Genomic DNA, 12,804 nt, shown 5'->3' with positions numbered 1-12,804 from the left:
TTTATTCTTTTGTGTATATGGCTGAATTTCAAGAACTTGTAGTGCAGAAAGTCACTGAATCTTGGCTCAGTGCTATAAGGTTCAGAGAGAAGATGATGTCACAAATCAATTTGTTCAACACCCAAAATGTACATGGATGGTCCTGTGCTAGGTCCTGAGAGACTGGGGTGGACAGGAGACAAATCTATGTCCTCTCCTGGAGTCGTTTACAATGTAAATGGTCAAATAAGACTAGTATAGGTCAAATAGTTGGAAAATGATGCAATGTTGCAGTTATGTTGAATAAATGAGAAGAAGTGATATAGAATAAATATAAAAATTAAACTTTACAAATCGCTCTCTCAATTCTTATACTCAAGTTATTGCCGTGCCTCTTTTCAGCCAAACTCCTTCATTTATCTGTACGTGTTTACTCCTTTATCTTATCACCCATTCTGTATTGGATAGCTCTTGTACATCATTTTACTAAAGTCATGGCCAAGGTGACTGAATCCATGCACACTTCAACCAACTTGATGCAATGCAGTGTAATTGGTCCTGGGCACACACATGGATCCACTCTCTATTTAAGCATGTGCAATCTAGAAGAGCTGGGGAGTTAATGCTTATTGGGCCACCCTTCACCAAGGAGGGGCAGAAGCTGATGGACAAACACTTCCCCTTTTTATCCTCTGGGCAGAGCACTCCGTGATGCATTGCATAAGACTCCTCAGAAGGTCTGAAAGGGATCAAGAACAAGTAGGTCGTAATGGTGATCAACCCTATACCATAATCCTTTATTGGCATTTCTTCCTTCACTATTTCATTCTCCTGCTCTTACTTCCTAAAATTAAATTACCAAATAAATTATACTTATGCAAGCATTTGTCTCATGCTTGGTTTTCTAGAAAACTCAGTAAGCACATTCATACATACATTCCATTCTAAGATCCATCATGTTATAAAAGCATCTGTCACTGAGCTCAAAAAGACCACCAACAATGACAGTGTCAAGTTCATTTGCTATTTTTCAGGATTCACCCTACTTTACTTCTCAGCAGCATTTCTTTAACAATTGACTTAATAAATACTACTTCGTGCCAGGTACTGTTTCATGCAATTGAGGATATAGCAGTGACTAAAACAGACTAAGTCCCTGCTCTCATGGACCTTTCAGTCAAATGTGGGATGGGAGGAGACTACGAACATATATAAATTTAAAAATAAAAGTATGTCAGGGAAAGATAAATACTATGCAGGAAAATAAACTAGACAGGGGGCAAGAGGGATTGCCAGGGCAGGTGGAGGTTATTGGTTTGTGTATGGTGATCATGGGAGTATCACTGCAATGACTTGAGTGGACCTTTAAAGAAATTAGGGCACAAGTCATACAGCTATTTGGTAGTCAAGTATTTCAACCAGAAGAAACAAGTGCAAAGGCCTTGTGGAATGAGTCAGGGGAAAAGCAGTAGAAGATACAGTCAGGGACATAGCAGGGTCAGTCATGTTGGGCTGCAGGGTCACAGTGTTTTGACTTTTAACTTGGAGATGAAAGCCAATGGAGGCTATTGAACAAATAACAGAAGAGCAAATGATCTGACTTATATTGAATAAGGATCAGTCTGGCCATGGTGCGGGGAACAGATGGTAGAGGAACAGGAGTGGAGGTAGGGAAACCAATTCGGAGGCTGTTGCAGTTATCCAAGCAAATGTTGATGGTGTGAACCAGACAGTGGAGGTGATAACAAGTGGTCATAATATTCTGAAAATATTTTTTGATGATAGAGCTAAAAGGATTTGCTGCTGCAGGGTGTAAAAGAAAGCGAGGGGACAAAGATGACTCCAAGATTCTTGGGCTGAAGGACAGAAAATATTGAATTATCATTTACTAAGATGGGACTTTGGGAACAGCAGGTTGGGGAGGAAAGATGAGAATTTCTATATGGGACCTGATAATAAGAAATATCTAATTAGACATTTAAGAGTATGAGTCAGTTAGGCAGTCTAGTACCACAGCATCATCTAAATGGAGAGAAAGTGGGGTAGAGCTGTGGCTAAGGGACTGAATTTGGGTATTCTACCCTTTAGGGGTCTGCAATGAGGAGCACCCCTCCTTTAAGCAGCATTTTCTTTCTTTGGAGTATATGCATAATAAGACATTTTATTGGTCTTTCTCCCATCTGTTGGGCCGCCTTTTACTCATCCCTTTGGAGATTTATCCTTTATAACCATTATAATATATATTGGAGTTCCTTAAAACTCACTCTTGAGCATTCTTCTCTTTTCATTTATCTCATATAATTCTTCCCCCTGGGTGGCTTCATTCACACCTGTGGTTTTACTTTTCCTCCTTCAAGGTAAGTGCCCTCAAGATTTTCTCCATTCCATACCTTCCCTATGAAATTATTTACTTAAATATCTTAGAGTCACCTGAAACTCGACAATCCCAAAATCAAATTCATAAACAACTTACAATCTCTCCTGCCTACTTTTACCACAAACCTATTGGAGATGACTCTTCTCTCCAGCCACAATGGATTTTTTTATCCTTATTCCCCTTGCATGCTTCTGCCATAAGGACTTTTCAGATACTTTTAAGTTTCACTTCCTTGTGGAAGTCTTCACTCCTAGATCAAACCCCTTCATTTTATGCTCACATAACTTTCCTTTGCTATCCTTCTCACCACTGCACTGTTTACACATTTAGTTATATTGTAAGCTCTGTGAGGTAAAGTAGCATATCTGTTTGGTACAACATAATGCCCAAAAACTTTTTTAAAATAAAAGAATAAATTGACATACCAGTGTGGATTAGAATAAGTGAAATCTTGCTTGGAAATATGACCTTTTTCAGACCCTTGGAGAAGAACATTGGAGAGAAAAATCGGGACTAATATTTATTGAGCATCTACCATTTGCCAGATCTGTATTTTGCAGCAATACTATCAGATACACAGTTATACTTGATTAAAGATAGGAACTCAAGCTCAAAGGAGTCAATTAATTGCTTGAAAGCATCAGAACTTTGAACCTAGGGTTATTTACTTTCAAGTACACTATCTTTGGGTAGGCATCAAAAAGAAGTCAAGGTTGGATAGATGGTGATTATACTGACACAATGTGGAATATCTGGATTTTTTTTGAAGGAAGATAACTCTTTATGCTGCCATGTTATTTCAAATCTCACATTGACTCAAACAAATGAGAAGTGCTCAGGAATTAGACAGTTGGTTTATGTTAAAACATTTTTATGATAGTCTTTCTAAAATTTTTATTAGAGAAGTTGTGAGTTTACAAAACAATCATGCATAATGTGCAGAATTCCCATAATCACCCCACCACCAATACTCTGCATTGTTGTGGAACACTTGTTACAAATTATGAAAGATCATCAAAATATCACAGTAACTAAGGTCCAAAGTTTACATTTGGTGTATTTTTTCCATAACCCCCCTATTACTAACACCATATATTAGTATTGTACATTTGTTATGATTCATGAGAGAATGTCCTCGTATTTGTACTGTTAACCACAATCCATCATCCACCACATGGTTCACTGTGTTACACAGTCCCAGCCTTGTACACACCATCCAAAGTGTTTACCCAGGGAAATGGATTTGGCTAAACAGATAAGAGTATCCGCCTATCACACGGGAGGTCCAGGGTTCAAACCAAGGGTCTCCTGACCCATGTGGTAAGCTGGCCCACATGCAGTGCTGATGCACGCCAAGGAGTACCGTGCCACGCAGGGGAGTCGCCCACATAGGGGAGCCCTACGTGCAAGGAGTGTGTCCTGTAAGGAGAGCAGGCCCGCGTGTAAAAAGTACAGCCTGCCCAGAAATGGTGCCACACACATGGAGAGCTGACGCAGCAAGATGATGCAACAAAAAGAGACACAGATTCCTGGTGCCGCTGACAAGAATACAAGTGGACACAGAAGAACACACAGCAAATGGACACAGAGAGCAGACTGGGGGTGGGGGGGTAGGGAAGGGGAGAGGAAAAAAATCTTAAAAAAACCAAGTGTACACTCAGTGGCTCTCAGTTTCATCACAGATTTGTGCTGTCAGTACCTCAATTTTAGAACATTTTCCTTACTCCAACACAGAAAGTCTCATGCCCCGCTATTTTTGACCCATAGCGTTGACATAGTAACTTCTTTGCCATTTGATGCAAGAATATTTCGATACTGCTATTAACTCTAGTCCTTAAGTTAATTGATTCTATTTTCCCATGTATTACCATATTCTTAACACCCTGTAATAGCGGCATACACTTGTTCTAGTTCATAGAAGAACATTCTTATATTTGTATTATAAACCACAATCCTTATCCACCATCGAGTTCACTATGTTATACAGCTCCTAGATTATCCTCTTTCAGTTGACATTTATGTCCCTAGACGTAATGCCACAATCACATTTATAAATCAGCAGTGTTACTTATTAGTCAAAAGGCGTGCTGATACAAAATACCAGAAATTGGTTGTTTTTTATAAAGGGTATTTATTTGGGGTAGGAGCCTCCTGATACCAGGCCATAAAGCATAAATTACTTCCCTCACCAAAGTCTATTTGGAGCAAGATGGCTGATGATGTCTGCGAGGGTTCAGGCTTTCTGGGTCCCAGTCTTCCTGGGGCTTGCTTTTCTCTGGGTTCAAGGTTCCTTCCTTCCTGGTGCTGGCTTCTCTTTCCTCTGGGTGCTGACTTTCTGGGTCTTTAGCATCAGACTCTAACATCAGAAATCCTCAGCTCTGTTCTTCACCATGCCTTTTATCTGTGAGTCCCTACCCACCAAGGGGTGGGGATGCAATGCCCTAATCATAACTCAGTCATGCCCAGGTACAGATCAGATTACAAACATAATCCAATATTACTTTTTGGAATTCATCAGTTACATCAGACTGTTACAGTTACACTCACTATAATGTGTTATCATCAATGCTATCCATTTTTTACACATTTACAATCAATCTAATTAAAAATTTTACATACATTAAACATCGATACCCCTTCTCATCTCTCATGCTATCTCCTAGTTTGATAGTCTTTTAATGAAAATTTGAATTGGTTCATATAAACAAGATATTCTAACTGCCATTGAGATACATAAATAAGAATATGATAAGCATAGATCCCAGGGAAAAGAATTAATTTCCTTTCGATTCAATGGGAATCTCATAAAATAATACCCATGTGGAAAACACTGTGCAACCCTCATGAGAATATCAAAAGGTTCAAATATCCTAAAGAAATTTATTTAACTTTGTTAAACTAGAGTTATCAAATTTATGTCAAAATGTAATCCTTCCTCCCTCCCCCCGCCCCCAAAGAATATTCATTAACCTTTTGAGGGATAAGTATTCTAACATTAAATATGGCTTAGGAAATCCTGGTCTATTTCATTTATTCCAGAATTAAAGATCTAGACACTTCCCTTAAAATCTATTTTCCTTTTGTAAAATCAATTTATATTTTTATTTATCCAGTTAAGAAGTTATTCCTAATATCTAACTTCAAATTCTTATGCTGAACCCTAAGGTTTTCCCCTCTGTTTCTTCAAAGACCAGAGACTACTTCCTTGGAAAATTACACATTCAGTAGCTGCTCAATACTTGAAAACTATCAAAGGTTACTTCTTTTATTCAAGTTAAAATGATCACATAGTACTTATTTTCAATATTTTAATCATTTTATAGGTCTCTGGATCCATCCCAAATTTTCCATATTTTCATTCACTTGAGAAAACAAACTGAACACAATCCTGCTCCAAAGGCCAACAAATGTACAGTGAGAAAAGGTTGAGGTTTCTATTTATAGCCAGTATTCTCACATTTAGCCAAATATTCTTTACCATAAAGGTTACTGGTTGGAATGGGACCCTTAGGCACTCTTAGCAAAGGAGCATTGGGAACGTGGAGGAAAACTGGTGGAGAATTCTACCACACACAAAACCACAGAATCATAGATGGAGCACTCTCATGCTTCAAATGATCCAATGCCAGAATCTCTTCTATAACAATCAGGATAACAAATATAAAACTTTGTTTTGAAATCTTCTAGGAGTAGAATGCTTGTTACCTTACAAGATATTCCATCCCATTGCTTGGGTGCTACAATTGACCTGAAATCTATCTTTCTGTGATCTCCTGGAGCAATACCGAATGAATCCATTACTTTGTCCACATGAAAGTCCTTCAGATACCTGCTGAATTTTTTCTCTCATTCAGGTGTAAGGATTATATTTTTGGTGGTTTCCAAAGGATGACCTTGTTTCATGCCCATCATGCCGAGGAGCTAGAAGCTTACAAATGTTAGATTAGGGCTAGATATAGCAAATGCAGAATCAGGAGGCTAAAAGTCACCTCTTAGAACGTGAAGCTCACCAACTGCTCCCAGTCCCTCAAAGAGATACATATGCTCATTGTTTCGAGGAATTTGGACGGAGAAAATGAAAACTTTTACAGGTGACATTTTAAAAAAAGCACAGGGACGCGGACTTGGCCCAATGGATAGGGCATCTGCCTACCACATGGGAGGTTCGTGGTTCAAACCCTGGGCCTCCTTGACCCATGTGGAACTGGTCCCTGTGCAGTGCTGATGCGTGCAAGGAGTGCCACGCCACGCAGGGTGTCCCCCGTGTAGGGGAGCCCCACGCGCAAGGAGTGTGCTCTGTAAGGAGAGCCGCCCAGTGTGAAAGAAAATGCAGCCTGCCCAAGAATGGTGCTGCACACACAGAGAGCTGACACAACAAGATGATGATGCAACAAAAAGAAACACAGATTCCCAGTGCTGCTGATAAGGATAGAAGCTGTCACAGAAGAACATACAGCGAATGGACAGAGAGAGCAGATAACTGGGGTGGGGGGAGGGGAAGGGAGAGAAATAAATAAAAAATAAATCTTAAAAAAAAAAAGCACAGAAAAATGGAAAGCTGAACTCATAAAAAGTCTTAAAAAGATCTATATTTTTTAAGGAATAAAGTTGAAAACTCCAATAATTAATCCAGCGGTAAAACCAACTTTTTAAAAATATATTTTTTATTTATTTTTAAAAGATATTTAGATTATATAAAATGTTACATAAGAAAATATAAGGGATCCCCATATGCCTCACTCCCCAACCTCCCACTTTCCTCCACATCAATAACTTCTTTCATTAGTGTGGAACATTCATTGCAATTGATGAACACATTTTGGAGCAATTCCACTCAGCATGGATTATAGTTTTCATTATAGTTTACACTCTCTCCCACTCAATTCTGTAGATTATGGCAGGATATACAATTGCCTGTATCTATCATTGCAATGTCATTCAGGTCAATTCCAAGTCTTGAAAATGCCCCCATATTACACCCTTTTTCCCTCTTCCTGACTTCAGCACCTTCAGTGGCCACTGTCTCCACATCTAACTTTTAAAAGAAATTGAACTTGCATCTCCATGGGAACTAACCCTTGGACCTCCCAAAATGAGAGGTAAATCAACAAGTTTGCCCTTCACTACTATGGGAAGATTCTCTCAAATTCACCAAGGAGTGATTCTGAACAGAATTAAAATGCAGGTACCATGAGATGTCTCAGAAGCTTCTGAAAACTCTAATTAAAGTGGTCTCAGAAGAAACAGAAAGGCTATAAAATTCTGTATTTTATTTGCCAGATAACAAAGTCCCACAAATGCGTATTTCAAAGGTTACAAATCTCTTGTAAACTAAACATCTGCTTCACTTACAACTTTCACTTGCTAACTCATTCAAAATTAAAGAGCCAAAATGAACCTAAGAATTTTTATCAGCATGATAATGAAAAACATTCTAGATTTTCAAGTTTCAAGTTTTAGGCTACAACTAAAGCCCAGGGTAAGATTTTATAGAAAATTCTGGTGAAATTTTATAGAAGACTCATTAGAAATGTTAGAAATAGAGATTTATATAATGAAAATGATAGCTCAACCCCTATCTAGAACACTACAAATTGCTCAAAGATAATTAATGTGCTAATTTAGTTTAGAGAGAACCTGGCAGTAGCTTTTTATTCTTTGGATAAAAACTTATGGTGTGGCTTAGGAAGATGGCAAGAAAAATAACTGCATGAAATAATCACATCAATCTCTATAAAAAGACAAGTTCTCACAATCTCCGCAAGAAAGTCATGTGAAATAGTCCTAAAGTGAAAGTCATTAAGCTAAGACTTTTATACCCTTCCTGTCTCCTAGGTGGCAGTGTGGCATACAAGAGAGATTATCCCAGGATCAAAACATTTCAGGATTCAAAGGATTCAAGGAAAAATACTTAATGTCTCAGAATAAAGACAGAAAGAAATACTACTTACTGGTTCCACATTATATGAAAAAAGTGCATACTCTTTATCTGGAGATATTTCATATCTGATGGCTCTTAATGATTCCTACAAAAAAATACAAAGAATTTCAAAGTATTACATATAACATAACCAAGAATTTTGTAATAAAACTGTACACTCTGGTGTTATTTTGAAAATTTGCTAATAAAATTACTATGCAACAAACTTGCTATAGCATATTAAAAATGGCTCTTATTCTCTTCTTGTTTGTCTGAACAATATCCAGTTAATTGATACTTTTTCACATTTTGGTCTTTTTTTCAAGTTTTTTTTTTTTTTTTTAAAGATTTATTTAATTTATTTAATTTCCCCCCCTCCCCTGGTTGTCTGTTCTCTGTGTCTATTTGCTGCGTCTTGTTTCTTTTTCCGCTTCTGTTGTCGTCAGCGGCACGGGAAGTGTGGGCGGCGCCTTTCCTGGGCAGGCTGCACTTTCTTTTCACGCTGGGCGGCTTTCCTCACGGGCGCACTGCTTGCGCGTGGGGCTCCCCCACGCGGGGGACACCCTTGCGTGGCACGGCACTCCTTGCGCGCATCAGCACTGCGCATGGCCAGCTCCACATGGGTCAAGGAGGCCCGGGGTTTGAACCGCGGACCTCCCATATGGTAGACGGACGCCCTAACCACTGGGCCAAAGTCCGTTTCCCTTTTTTCAAGTTTTAACAATACATTTGTACCTAGTAAAGCAAATCAATTTGAAATAAGTATAAAAACAAGCAACCTTTGTCAGCAGCACTCCCACGTTTTCTGTATATTTCCAAATCCTTTTCCTTGTTCACTTATAAATTATGTGGATTTGGGAGTGTTTCTTACTAAAATAGAATCATATTTTATATTATTTTGCAACTTGCTTTCTCACATAAAAATTCATTTTGCACACTCCTACAAGTTAGTATATGGAGGACTATCCTTTTTTCCTTTTAATATGTGGTCATGAGAAATGCCATGTTTCCTTTTAACTTACGCCACTTTTCCCACCCCACTCACACTGCTGCACAGATCCTCCTCGCCGCCCCTCCACTCCTAAGAGCCCTCTACTGTCAACCTGGTGTGGCTCACTGTATAAATGCTCATACAACCAAATGAAAACATACAGATTACACAATATTTTAAAATGACATCACAAGATAGTTTTACTTTAGTGTTTTCTCACGCAACCATACCTTAAAGAAAAGACTCCAAAGCCATTGGTTCAGTTTGAATTAGCAATTTTTGAAGACTGTATAATGTTCCAAGATGTGGCTATAACTGAATTTATTCACTTAGGGGTCCTTACTAAAGGGTAATTACTTTGTTTCCAATTTGTTGCCACCATAAACAATGTTGTAATAAAGACCTTCATTCACGAATCCTTACTGCTTGACGATTGCTAAGGTGGGGTACGTCTCTCAATTTATTTACAAGGCTTTAAAAAATTTAATAGATATTGCTAAATTGTTTTTCTAAAATGATTTTGGAATTTACACTGCCACTACTGATAAATGAATATATCCTATTTTTCCTTCTCTGACAGCCGTAAGTGATATTTTTCTTTCTTTAATTTTGGAACACCTTAGAGTGTAAAGTGGTGCCTCACTTTTAGTTTCTATTTCTCTGTTTATGAGTACATTTGATCATCATTACATTAGACAATGTGGATTTTACCTTTAAAGAGTTGTCTCTATCTCCTTGGCATTATTTTTCATAGTGCAAATTTTCTCTTCCTTTTCTTTTCTAAGCTCACTGTTATAATGTTTCCACCCCCACCATGTCACCAAAACTCCTTTTCTGGAGGTTACAAAAGACTCATGTTGTTAAATGTCATAATTTCTCAGGTCTCATCTCACTTGACTTATTTGAAAATTGATCACTTTCTCTTCAGTTGGCTTTCAGGACACACACTCCTACATTCCCAGCTGTTTCTTTCTATGCTGTATGTATATATGTATGTACGTATGTATTCATTTGAGAATGAAAAATCATACTAAAATATAGGGTTTCCAAATACTACCACCCTATTATTAACACCTTGCACTGGTGAGAAATTTGTTACAATTGATGAATACACATCTTTATAATTGAACTGTTAACCAAAGTCCATGGTTTATTTGGTTTAACATGAATTAAACCAAGCTCCATCCTCTTCCCTTTTAGCTCCTGTCACTCCTTCATCTCAAATAACAGCAATTCCATTCACTCAGCTGATGGGACAAAAACCCTTGGCCATCTTGTGTGTGTCTCTCTCTCTTACGTATCTTACACCCAGTTAATTAGAAAATACTCTTGTTCTACCTTCAAAATATATTCAGAACCATTCTATTTCTTCTCTACTTCTACCACTCTAGTTTAAGACATCAACTTCTTCTTCTTCTTTTTTTTTTTTTTAGCTATTTAGCAAACAAAATAGTCTTCTAACTGCCATCCCAGATTGTACCTTTGCCCTTCTGCATTCCATTTTCACCACAGGGGCCAGAGCCATGTATTAAATATGTAAGTCATTACATCATTCCCCTGCTTGAAACCCTCTTTCCCATCTCATTCATGGTAAAAGCCAAAGTGTGACCAGCGGGCCCTGTGTGTCCCGGTCCCCATTCAGCTCTTAGTTCCCACCTCCTATGCTATCCCTCATCCCCCTTAGTTCCTTTGCTGGCCACACTGTTTTCCCACCCTCCTAAATCAAGCCAGGCCCACATTTGTCTCAGTCTTTGCAGCTGCTGTTCCCTCTGCCTGAAATGCTCTCCACCTTTCATTTCTTTAAGACTGCTTTTCAAAAGTCACTTTGTAAGTATGGCCTTCCATGACCTTCAATAGATCCAAAATTTTATCTTGTCCCAATTTTTCATAATCCCTTTCTCTGATTTATTTCCTTAGGCCTAGTCAATATCTAATATAATGTATTTTACTTATTTATCTTACTTGTTGCCTAGCTCCTTTATTAGAATGTAACCTCCTGGAGAGGAGGGTTTTAAAAATTCTTAAATTTCACTCAGCAATGTTTTGTGGTGTTCAGTGCACAAGGAATGCACACATTTTGTTAAACTTTCCTTAAGTATTTAATATATTGATGCTTTTACATGGTATATTTTAATTTCAATATCCAATTGTTTATTTCTAGTTGATTTTCAACCTTTTACATATATTGACATCTGTTTAATGGGCCAGAACATGATCTATCTTAGTGAATATTCCAGGTGAAATCACAGAGAATGTATATTATACTGTTCTTGAGTGGTGTGTTCTACAAACATCAATGATGTCAAGTTGGTTATTAGGGTTTACAAGACATCTATATCCTTACTGATTTTTCATTCTATACATTCTATCAATTATTCAGAGAAGAATGTTGTACTTTCCAACTATAATTGAGGATTTGTCTATTTCTCCTTTTGGTTCAACCAATTCTTACTTTAAATATTGTAGCTCTATTGCTAGGTGCATATACATTAAGATTGTTTTATCTTCTTGAGGAACTGATACCTTTATCAGTATAAAATTTTCCTACTTATTTCTGATAATATTTCTTGTTCTAAAGTTTACTTTGTCTTATATTAATATAGTCATCTAAGTTTTATTTTGATTAGTGCTTTGATAGTGTATCTTTTTCCAACCATTGAATTTTAACCATGTCTTTATATTTAAAATAGATTCTTGTGTAGTATATAATTGGGTCTTGTTTTAAAAAGTAATCTCAAAATCCTCCAAGTGTTGTAAGGGGGGGGGGGGGAGGTGCTTGTAGACTTAATGATACAGGATATCAATTATCTTCCAGTTTATGATGGCATTGTTTTCTAATTATGTCATTATCTCCATAATGCATTAAAATATATTCATATATCAAATACTCATTTATATTAGATCCCACTTCTGAATTCTTTAATCTCTTTCACTGCTATCTATGCTATTTCCATGCAAAATTTTATGATTTTAAGCTTGGACTATGGAATCAAAATACCTGTGATTCATAGCCTGGTTACACCACTTACTATGTGACATTTAGCATGTTTTTTAATCTCTCTATGCTTCTATAAGAAGAAGATAATAGGTGTATCCTCCTCACTGTTGATGTGAAATTTCAATAAAGTAATACAATGCCTGGTACATAGCAAGTATTCAAGGGTGTTAGCTATTATTGTTATTGAGTTGACTAAAATGTCTTTATTATATGTTTAGATATTAAGTATAGACAGTAAATATTATTATACATCTTTAATTTTTTCATGGCTGTATTTAAATGTTTATTCTTACATATGACAAGATCATTTTAGCAAACATTCAATGCTAAAAAAAATTTCAGAGTTCAAATTAGTACTATATATTAACAGAGTTTTAATATGAATTTTAAGAAAATTAACATTTTAATATTGTCTCCTTATATACCATCAGTTATATCTTTAAATTCATTCAAATCTTGTATAAGATTTTATAGTTTTCTATACTCTAATTCTTATGTCATTTTTGTTAAATTTATTCAGAGGCATTTTATAGTTTTGT

General features: G+C 36.9%; 1 protein-coding gene across 10 annotated transcripts in view; it reads right to left on the bottom strand.

Annotated features, from left to right (window-relative positions):
• The window catches only part of DPP6 (dipeptidyl peptidase like 6), a 1,316,366-nt gene that overhangs the window by 389,224 nt on the left and 914,338 nt on the right, over positions 1-12,804 (bottom strand). For 6 of the 10 annotated variants that reach the window (XM_058297586.1, XM_058297590.1, XM_058297588.1 and 3 more), the window contains one exon: positions 8,308-8,382. The exons of the other annotated variants lie outside the window; for them this stretch is intronic. In XM_058297586.1, the coding sequence (XP_058153569.1) occupies positions 8,308-8,382 (75 nt within the window). The remainder of the gene's footprint in view (positions 1-8,307; positions 8,383-12,804) is intronic. 10 annotated transcript variants of the gene reach the window in all.

Source organism: Dasypus novemcinctus, chromosome 5 (assembly GCF_030445035.2).
Source record: "Dasypus novemcinctus isolate mDasNov1 chromosome 5, mDasNov1.1.hap2, whole genome shotgun sequence".
Lineage (NCBI taxonomy): Eukaryota > Metazoa > Chordata > Mammalia > Cingulata > Dasypodidae > Dasypus > Dasypus novemcinctus.
Note: the sequence above shows the minus strand (reverse complement) of the source record. Positions and strands in the feature narration are given on the sequence as shown.